The following is a 10,139-nucleotide window of genomic DNA, read 5'->3' on the forward strand; positions in this document are numbered from 1 at the left end:
TTGCGGGGTCCCAGCACATGGCCAGGGCAAAGGAGGGGATGGGGCTCCCTCTGTGTGGGTGGCAGGGAGCGGGGGTGGGGAGGGTGGGGGAGGGGCCTGGCCACACCATCCCCCTGGGCTCATCCTCAGCATCCCCCCCCATGCCCAGCTCCTCGCAGCACCCCCTGCACTCCCTGGGCAGGGGGCTCCCGTGCAGACCCCCCCCCAACACCCCAGCAGCTGTGCAGAAATGGCCATCGCTTTATTGCAGCAGGTCGCAGTCAGCGTGACAGGCACGTCCAGCAAAGCCTGTGGCTCGCACCAGCATGGGGGGCTGTGACCCCCCGCCCTACCCCAGCTGGGCCCTGTACTTTGTGAGTGGGGGGCCAGGGACCCCCTTCCCCTGGTTTCTCGCTGGTTCCCCGGCCCAGTCCCCCTCCTGGGATGTGGGGACGCTCCAGGAGCAGGTTGGGGAGCGGTGGGAACCCCTGGTGCTCAGCGGTGCGGCTCTCCCCGAGCGCAGCATGGGTGCTCTGGCCGTGCCGGCAGCAGCAAGCCGTGGCGTGGGGCCGGCTCCCTGGGGGGGGGGCTCAGCGAGTGTCCCCCTCCCCAGCCGCAGAGGCCATGACGCTGTCGATCCAGGCCACGTACGGGGCGATGCGGGTGTAGATGGCAGGTTTCTTGTAGTTGCCGCAGACGCGGGAGCCGGCCGTGACCACCCCCTCGGCCACCCCGTTGCAGACCAGGGGGCCACCGGAGTCTCCCTGTGGGACCAAGGCTCGTCAGCCCTGCTGAGGGTTTGCTGGCCCAACCCAGCCTGTGTCCCCCCCCGACCCTGGAGCTGGGGGGTCCCCCTGACCCAAGGCTCTGCGAGGGGCAGAGCGCCAGCCCCTGGGTGCTCTCAGCCATGGGCTTCACGTGCAGGAGCCGTGGGCTGGGGTCCTGCCCTGCCCCGCCAGCCCTCGCTCCTGCCCTTGCTCTGCTGACAGCCTGGACCCCCAGCTCTGCCAGGACACTGTGGGGCGGGCAGGGGGGGCTTTCAGCGTGGGCACTGGTGACCCAGCAAGACCCATCAGCGGGAGCCCTTGGGGCACAGCAAGTCATGCCCATGGCCCCATCCCTGTCTGCGGGCTCACAAGAGCTGCTTTGCAGCGGCCAACACGGGGCAAGGAGCCCCCATCACCCTGGGGCCACAGCCCCATCCTGCCCCACAGCCCCTTCCCCTCTTCCAGGCTGCAGGTGTTACTCCCCAGCCCACTCCCCCACCCCTGAGGAGGTGGGCAGCCCCAGCCCGTGGGGCAGTGGGGCAGGAGGTGATGGGAGGCTGGGGTGAATGCTACCTTGCAGGTGTCCTTCTTGCGGGAGTCGGTGCACATCATCTTCTCGGTGATGGTGTGGTCATGGCGGGTGCGGTGGTTGCAGACGTCACGGCTGATCACCGGCCGCTCCAAGCTGTGCAGCTCGTCCGGCCGGTGGCCGCTGTGGCTGGTGGTCCCCCAGCCTGCCACCTTGCACACCGTGTCGGCAGCCACGTCCCTGTCCTCCCGCTGGAATGGCAGCACCTGCACGTGCTCGTTCAGTTCCGCTTTCTCCTCCAGCTGCCACAAAGCAAGAGGGGACTTGGGTCAGCGGGGACCAGCTGCCACCCAGGACCCAGCTGGGCACGGCGAGCTCAGCCCCAGCGCCGGAGCGGCCCCAGTCTTGGTCGTGCTCGGGGCTTTGCCTTCCCCCCACAGCTCCCAGGACATGGACTGGGGCAGGAGCTGCAGCCAGGAGGACCGTGGAGAAGATGGAGGCATTTGGATGCAGCCCAAAGGCCTTTGGTGTGGGAAGCAGGGACCATCCCATGGGATGGGGAAGGATGGACAGGGGAGCAGAGCAGTCCCAGCCCAGCCTTGAGGGTTTCATCCTGCTGCCATCAGTGACCCCGTGGGCTCCCAAGGGGCAGAGCGATTTGGGGGAGTGGGGCTGTGCCTGGCGGGTGGCAGGGAGGAGGGTCCCGGCAGCCCCAAGCCCACCTGGAGGAGGAGGAGGTCGTCCTTGTTGTTGTGGATGTTGCTGCCGGGGTGGGGGATCTGCGCGCGCACCCGGTACAGGCGTTTGTGGGGCTCCGGCTTCGTCAGCGAGTGGGCGCCCAGGAGGACCTGGAAGATTTTGCCATCCCTGGAAGAGAGGCAGCGTGTGGGCAATGGGAGCTCTGCCCACCCCATGGGGCACACAGGGCTAGGGGTGTCGCTGCACCCCGCCACAGAACTGGGGTGCTGGGAGCTCCTGGGGGTCCTGCAGCCCCTGCCCAACCCTCACCGCAGGTGGGAGCAGATCCCTGGTGCTGGGGTTGGGGCTGTGGAGCAGGATTTGACCTGGGGCCAGCAGGCACTCCCGGCACAGAGCAGCCCCCACACCAACCCCCCTGGCACTCACGTCTCCTCGGTGCAGTGGGCAGCGCTCAGCACCCACTGCTCAGCGATGAGGAAGCCCCCGCAGATGTGCTGCCCATCCAGCTGCAGCGAGGCCATGTAGGGCATCACGTGGGGGTCAGCCTTGCGGCCCCCCAGGATCCGTCCCCGGGGCTGCCCTGATGCAGGTAGGAGAGAGGCCGGGTTAGCTGGGCATTGCCCCAGCCCACCCAATGGGACACAGGGGCAGGATCACTCAGCGGTCCCCTCCGGGGGTCCCTGGACCCCTCCCCGTGGGTCGCTGCAGCACCTGGCTGCAGATGGAGGCAGGAATTGGGGGGACTGGGCAGGACCCCCCCACTGTGCTGGGGGTATCGCTGCCCCAGCCTGTCCCCGTTGCGGGGTGCAGGGGGGTGTACTCACCATCCACCGTGGCTCCCAGCAGCAGCAGGGCAAGGACGGGAGCGGGACTCAGCCCCATGGCTGTGGGGTGGCTGTGGGGCAGGCGCTGCTCGGCCGGGGCTGGGGCTGGCTTTTATCGCCAGCTCTGGGGCGGTGGGGGGAGCAGGAAGGGACAGCGCAGGGGGAGCAGGGGGAATTTCCGTGGCGTGGGCAGAGCAGTGTTTTTAAATATTCAGCTTATAAAAGGGGTCAAGAGTTCCCAGCATAAACAGCACGGGAGGGAGGAAACAGCCTGTCCCAGCTGCCGGCCCTGGCACCCGCGGCCGGGGATTTCTGCGCCGCTGTTCGAAGCCAAAACTGAATCCGGCTCTTGGCACGTGAAGGCTCTGGCACGCGCAGCAGCACCTGGGCCTGACCCCTGCCCCCCTGCACCAGGGACCCCCACCCAGCTGGCCGGGGAGGGTCGGTGGGAGTGTGGTGGTGGGTGCTGGCTCGGTGGGTGCCCAGGGCTGCAGAGCAGAGCTGAGCGTCCCCCGTGGGTTTGCCCTTGTGGCTGGTGAGGATGGGGACGGTGGGGTTGGGACCACCAGCACCTGGTGGGTGTCCCCGGGGGAGACCTCTGCCCTGAGGGAAGCTCCTGCGAGGGCTGGAGGGGTGGCGGTGGCAGGGGATGATGGTGATGGCAAGGGTGGCAGGGATGGCAGTGGTGGGATGGCAATGATGGCAGGGGTGGTAGGGTGGCGGTGACAGGGTTGGTGATGATAGCAGCAGGGGTGGTGGTGGCAGGGATGGTGGTGATGGCAGTGGCAGGGGTGGCGGTGGCAGGGGTAGTGATGGCGGTGGCAGGGGTGGTGGTGACAGGGGTGGCAGTGGAGGTGGCGGGGGGGTGGCAGTGGCAGGGTGGCAGTGGCAGGGATGGTGATGGCAGTGGTGGGAGGGTGGCAGTGTGACAGTGGCAGGGGTGGCAGTGGCAGGAGGGGTGGCAGGGGTGGCAGTGGCAGGGATGGTGATGGCAGTGGCGGGGGGGTGGCAGGGGTGGCAGTGGCAGGGTGGCAGTGGCAGGGGGGGTGGCAGTGGCAGGGATGGTGACGGCAGTGGCGGGAGGGTGGCAGGGGTGGCAGTGGCAGGGTGGCAGTGGTGGGGGGGTGGTAGGGGCAGGGTGGCAGTGGCAGGGGGGGTGGCAGGGGTGGCAGCGGCAGCCCCAGTCCCCTCTGCCTTTCTCCCTGGTGCCACTAAGCGGAGCCACCGCCGCGGCTCCCGGCGCGTCCCCGGAGCCCCCACCCCCGCCCCAGGTTCCCCCCTGCCCCGGATCTCCCCCCGCAGCCGGGCCGGGGCCGGGGTCGCGCTGCCTCCACTCCTCGCCGGGATGGACCCCGGCGCCCCCAGCCCGGCCCGCAGGCTCCGCCGTGCCCCCGCCAGCGCAGCCGGGACCCAGCGGGGCTCCGGGGCACCGGGCAGGGGTCGGAGCCCACCCTCCCGCTCCTCCTCCTCCTCCTGCACCACGCGCCCGACCCCCCAGCCCCCCGCCCGCCCCCGGCCCCCCGGCGCGGAGGGTGCGGGGGTGCCCCGGCCCTCGGGGGTCCCTTTGCGGAGGTGGCTGCGGCTCCCCGCTGTCCCCACGTGCGGCGGCCCCGAGGGGGATTTTCCGCTGGGAGAAGCGGCTTAATCGCGGCTTCCAGCGATCCGGGATTGAGCCGGGGAAGGGCCGGGGGGCTCCTCCCGCCGAGGGGCACAGATGGAGCCAGGGCAGCGGGGGGCGGGGGGGGGGGGGGGCGCAGAGCCTGGACGAGACCCTGGAGGGGTGGGTGGTGGTGAGTGTGGGGCACAGGGTGTGGGGTAGGGGGCTGGGAGCGGGCTGCACGGCGCGGGGGGGCAGCAAGGGCAGGGGGGGCAGCAAGGGGGGCAGCAAGGGGGGCAGCAAGGGGAGGCGGGCGGAGGGGAAAAGGGGCATCAAGGGCAGGGAGGGGCAGCAAGGGGGGGACAGCAAAGGCGGGGGGGCAGCAAGGGGAGGCGGGGGAAAAAGGGGCAGGAGGGGCAGCAAGGGCGGGCGGGGACAGCAAGGGGGGAGTGACGGGGGCAGCAAGGGGGGGGCAGGGCTGCCTCGAGAGGTGCTGAAGCCCCTGAGGGGTGGGGGGGAGGGCAAAGGGGCTCGGCACCCGGTTCCCCAGCCCTGGACCCGGGGGTCTCGGGGCTCCAGCCGAGGTTGGCTCTCCGGGCAGGGGTTCACCCCGAGGCCCGCGGGGAGGGGGGTGCAGGGGTGCAGACCCCAGGGGGGTGCCAGGGGACGGCGGAGCTTGGGGCGGGGGGGAGGTTGGGGGGTCACGCACCCCCCGTGCTGCGGGACCCCCGCCTTGGCAGCCGCAGGGAGGGGGAGCTCGGCGGGGGCGGGGGGGAGGGTCCCCGCGGGGTGGTGCGACACCCACTCCCGCAGCACGTGGTGGGGAAGGGCTGGGCTGGGGGAGGGGGCCGGGGGGGGGCGCTGGGACCCTCCCCCCGGTGCCTGCTGCAGAGCCGAGGCGGGGCAGATCCGGGGGGCAGAGCGCTGCGGGGGTCAAAGCGCTGCGGGGGGGTCGGTCCTGCTCTCTGCCCTCGGCCCCGCCCGCCTTTTGTCTCGCCCCCGCCCCGCCCCCCCCCCCATACCCCCCATCACCCCCCCAGCCCCAGCCCCCCCCCAGCACCCCGGCCCCGGGCCCGCGGAGGCTCAGCGCCCCGAGAGGGGGGGGGGGGGGCGGGGGGGGGCGGGGCGGGGCGGGGGGCTGCGGGGAGGAGGAAGAGGAGGAGGAGGAGGGGGCGGGGGCGGAGGAAGCCGCCGCTCCCCGCGCTCCGCCGAGGCAGGAGCATCCCGGCTCCCGGGGAGCCCCGCGGCCGCCGCCCCCGCCGCCCCCGCCGCCCCCCGCCCCGCTTCGCCCCGGGCGGCCGCCGCAGAGGTGAGTGGGGGGGCGGCGGCCGCGGGGCTGCACAAAGGGCCGTTCCACCCCCCCGACCCCCGCCCGCGGCTGCGGCACGGCCGGGAGCGCCCGCCCCTCCGGGCCTGCGGGGCAGAGTCCTGCCGCCCCCCGCCGCAGCCCCCCGCTACTGCCCCCGGTGGTGCTCCCCCCCACCGTTGCCCCCCGGTGGTGCTCCCCCCCCACCATTGTCCCCCGGTAGTGCTTCCCCCACCGTTACCCCCTGCTGCTCCATCCCCGTCATCACTCCCCTCTTTGCACCCGGAGCTCGGTGGCCGTTTCGGGGGGCTGGGGGGATGCCCGGGGCCCCCCACTCTCGGCTCGGCTCTGCGGGTGGCACACCCCCTCTCCACGCCCTCCGCAGCAGCCTCGCTGCCTGCCTGTCACGACAGCCGAGCCTCCACCCCACCTGTTGTCACAGCCTCTGGCTCAGCCGGACCCCCCTGGGGTGCTGGGGGGGCCTTGGGGGGAGCAGTGACAGCCCCCGGTACCGAGAGCTTCTCCCCGGTGGGCGGCTGCAGGGGGGCAGCGGGGTGAGCCTGGGGGCTGCCCGAAACCCCCGTAGGGCCGAGGGCTGGAGGTGACGCTGCTGCCCCACGGCAGGGCGGAGGTGCAGCCCAGCGGGACCCCGGCGCCTGCCCCAGGACCATGATCCCCCCCAAGGAGAAGGCCAGGGCTCCCAAGGACAGCATGACGCTCCTGCCCTGCTTCTACTTCGTGGAGGTGGGTGTGGGGTGGGTGGGGGGCTCAGCTGGGGGCTCCTTCCCCAGGCCCTGGTCCTGCCCTGGCATGGCAGAGTCAGGGGCTTTGCCCATTCCCAGTGGGGCTGCACGACGCTGGTGCCCACCGTACTGGGCAGCGCGGTGGTTCCGACGCTCTCATCCCCTCAGCTGCCCATCGTGGCCTCCTCCATCGTGACGCTCTACTTCCTGGAGCTGACGGACCTCTTCAAGCCAGCCAAGGTGGGCTTCCAGTGCTACGACCGGGCGCTCTCCATGCCCTACGTGGAGACCAACGAGGAGCTCATCCCGCTGCTCATGCTGCTCAGCCTGGCCTTCGCGGCGCCAGCCGCCTCGGTGTGTCCTGGGGCTCATCCCGCTGCGGGGGGGTGAGGATGGAGCCTGCCCAGCAGCAGAGCCAGGGCTTGGGGCCAGGGGTTGGGGTCCCGGTGCCAGCATCACTAGGGGACCAGTGTGGGGAGCCTGGTGGTGCCCTGCACCCATGGGGTGGCACCGCCAGCAGCCCAGACCCCCCCGAGCCCCTCGGGGCAGCACCTCCTGAGCTGCCGGTTCCTCCCTAGATCATGGTCGGGGAGGGCATCGTGTACTGCCTGCAGTCCCGGCTGAAGGGACGCGCCGGTGCTGAGGGCAGCATTAACGCCGGCGGCTGCAACTTCAACTCCTTCCTGCGCCGGACCGTAAGGTTTGTGGGTACGTTGTGCCGCAGCCCGGGCAGGAACCTGACCTGCCGTGGGGGCTGGTCCGAGGGGCCCGGGGCTGGAGGGAACGCAGGGGCACGCTGGATGCGACAGCCCAGACCCCAGACAAAGAGCTGACCCTTCCCAGCGCCTGTGGGTGCCCCGGGGCTGGGGGGGCCCTGGCTGCCCTGCGTGGGACAGGGGTGACCCACTGTCCTGCTCCGGCCATCTCCAGGCGTCCATGTGTTCGGGCTCTGTGCCACGGCCCTGGTGACGGATGTTATCCAGCTTGCCACGGGCTACCACGCTCCCTTCTTCCTGACCGTCTGCAAGCCCAACTACACGCTGCTGGGCACCCCCTGCGATGCCAACCCCTACATCACCCAGGACATCTGCTCGGGCACAGACAAGCACGCCATCCTCTCTGCCAGGTACATGCTGGGGCAGGGGGACACCCGCACCGTGATGCCAGCCCTCCTGCCCCCTCCCAACTGTGCCCCCCCCCCCCATCTCCCCTGCAGGAAGACTTTCCCGTCCCAGCACGCGACGCTCTCGGCTTTTGCTGCCGTCTACGTGTCGGTGAGTTCCCGGCGTTGCCTGGCTCTTGGCCCTGCATGTGCTGGCTTGGGGACACGGTGAGCTGCCGAGCTGCAGCGTCCCGGTCCTGCCGGCACGCGCCCTCCTGTGCACAGACAAGCTCTGCCTGACACGCATGTGCCCGTATTCGCTGTGGGGGTGTGCACGCAGGTGTGCACACTCAGGCACTGGCAGCTCCTTGTGCACCCAAGAGCTCGACGCATGGCCAGGGAGGGGGGAGGCTGCGGTGTCGTGATGGCTGTGGGTGCCGGTGCCACCAGCCGCGACTAACAGCCTGTTCCTGCCCCATCGTCGCCGCCGCCGCCACTGCTAGATGTATTTCAATTCCATCATCTCGGACAGCACCAAACTCCTCAAGCCCATCCTGGTCTTCGCCTTTGCCATCGCCGCCGGCATCTGTGGCTTGACCCAGATCACCCAGTACCGCAGCCACCCCGCCGACGTCTATGTGGGCTTCCTGATCGGCTCCGGCATTGCCGCCTACCTGGTGGGTGCTGGTCCCTGACCTCGGGAGCAGCTCGGCGGGGAAGGATGCTCGGTGTGAGCCGCAGCACCCAGGACTGTGCTCACCCCATGCTCCCCCTCCCACAGGCTTACCACGCCGTCGGCAACTTCCGCGCCCCGACGGAGAGAGTCCCGGCACCGGCACCGGCCAAGGACGCGCTGCGGGCGCTGACGCAGCGGGGCCACGACTCTGTCTACCACCAGAACAAGTCGGTGAGCACCGACGAGCTGAACCCACAGACACGGCTGGAGGAGGCGGCACGGCCGGTGCCACGGGAGAAGAACTCCCTGGGCAGCCTGAAGCGGGCCAGCGTGGATGTGGACCTGCTGGCCCCCCGCAGCCCCATGGGCAAGGAGAACATGGTGACCTTCAGCAACACCCTGCCCCGTGTCAACACCCCCTCCATGGACGACCCTGCGCGGCGCCACATGACCATCCACGTCCCTGTGGATGCCTCCCGCTCCAAGCAGCTCATCACCGAGTGGAAGCAGAAATCACTGGAGGGCCGGAGCATGACACTGGCAGAGGAGGCGGCGCATGGCCGGGGTGCTGGGGACACTGGCGAGGATGTCCCCCCCTCCCTCTACCCCACGGTGCAAGCGCGCTCAGCCGAGCGGGCGGCCATGGGGCCCCGTGTCCTCATCCAGCCCCGGCCGGGTGCCTCGCAGCTGGTGCACATCCCCGAGGAGAGCCAGGCGGGTGCCGGTGTCCCAGCCGGCAGCGGGGCGGCCGTGCGAGCCAAGTGGGTGATGGTGGCGGAGAAGGGGGGGGCGCAGCGGGTGGCCAACCCCCCGCGCCTGATGCAGGTCATCGCCATGTCCAAGCAGCAGAGCATCGTCTCTGTCACCCCCAAGCACTCAGAGACGTCCTCGTCCTCTACCAGCTCCGACTCTTCACAGTACCGCTCGCCCTCCGAGCGGGACAGCTCCAGCATCATCACCATTGACGCCCACGCCCCCCACCACCCCATCGTCCACCTCTCCGCTGGCAACGGGCCCTGGGAGTGGAAATCAGGGCCAAAGGGGCCAGAGGGGCCGGACGCCTACGAGCTGGGCGAGCTGGGGAAGGATTTCCGCGCCTTCCGCCCAGCCAAGAGCGCCGGCGTCTCCCCTGGCTCCTCCGTCAGTGACATGGAGCAGGACGAGCCACGCTACGGCAGCCTGGCCACCATCCCGGGGGCGGCGGGGGGGGGCGGCGGGGAGCGGGGGGACACCCCCCCCGAGGGGCTGCTGGGCACGGCCAGCCAGGAGTCCACGCTGCGGAGGAAGCCGGCGGAGAGGGACGGGCAGGTGGACAGCGAGGTGGACCACTACTACAAGAAAATGCAAGCCAGCCGGAGGTTTAAGGACTGAGCCTCCATTGCCTTCCCCGCGTCCAGCCCGCCCCGGTCCCCTACCCCGGCTGGGGGGGGTGTCTGTGATGCCAGGGTCCCTCTCTGCTGGGGGGCGTCAGGATGGGGCTGTCTTTGGCGTTGGGGTGACGGAGCAGCACGAGGCAGAGCACAGTCGTGCTGGACCCTGAGCCAGCCAAGGTGTGGGGGGCTCTGCCCCCCCCCCCCCGGCCAGCAGGTCTGGGTGACTCTGAGCACTTTGGACTTTCTTTTTCTCTCCAACGCAGGTGCTGACATTTCGGAGGGGTTTAATTTATTCTGGCTCTGGAAGTGTACATCTGTCGGGGTGGGGGGAACAAATGGTGCTGAAGGGCTTTGGGGGGGTTGGATCAAGGGGTCTTGGGGGGCAGGGGCTGCCGTGGGACAATGGTTCCTGGCTTGCGCGCGGGTTTGTGGATGCTGGGGGTCCTGCAAGAGCCGTGCAGGAGGGGTCGTCATAGCCCCCCCATCCTGCACCACTAGTCGGTGGTGGGGGCAGACAAGGGGGGATGGTGTCGGGAGGGGGGGG

General features: G+C 70.6%; 2 protein-coding genes across 2 annotated transcripts; one reads left to right on the top strand and one right to left on the bottom strand.

Annotated features, from left to right (window-relative positions):
• Nucleotides 1–220: 220 nt before the first annotated feature.
• On the bottom strand, nucleotides 221–2,937 carry LOC119147631 (complement factor D-like). Its single transcript, XM_037386903.1, has 5 exons — nucleotides 2,799–2,937; nucleotides 2,401–2,554; nucleotides 1,998–2,142; nucleotides 1,320–1,577; nucleotides 221–743 (listed from the first exon to the last, which is right to left on the bottom strand). The coding sequence occupies exons 1-5, from the start codon at nucleotides 2,854–2,856 to the stop codon at nucleotides 570–572; spliced, it is 789 nt and encodes a 262-aa protein (XP_037242800.1). The 5' UTR covers nucleotides 2,857–2,937; the 3' UTR covers nucleotides 221–569.
• A 3,379-nt stretch (nucleotides 2,938–6,316) lies between these two features.
• PLPPR3 (phospholipid phosphatase related 3) lies at nucleotides 6,317–9,916 on the top strand. The gene is made up of 7 exons (XM_037385586.1): nucleotides 6,317–6,445; nucleotides 6,613–6,798; nucleotides 7,023–7,152; nucleotides 7,375–7,570; nucleotides 7,661–7,718; nucleotides 8,050–8,223; nucleotides 8,328–9,916. Exons 1-7 carry the CDS (start codon nucleotides 6,371–6,373, stop codon nucleotides 9,591–9,593), a joined length of 2,085 nt encoding a protein of 694 aa, XP_037241483.1. The 5' UTR covers nucleotides 6,317–6,370; the 3' UTR covers nucleotides 9,594–9,916.
• The last annotated feature ends 223 nt before the right edge of the window (nucleotides 9,917–10,139 follow it).

This window comes from Falco rusticolus, chromosome 4, assembly GCF_015220075.1.
Source record: "Falco rusticolus isolate bFalRus1 chromosome 4, bFalRus1.pri, whole genome shotgun sequence".
Classification (NCBI taxonomy): domain Eukaryota; kingdom Metazoa; phylum Chordata; class Aves; order Falconiformes; family Falconidae; genus Falco; species Falco rusticolus.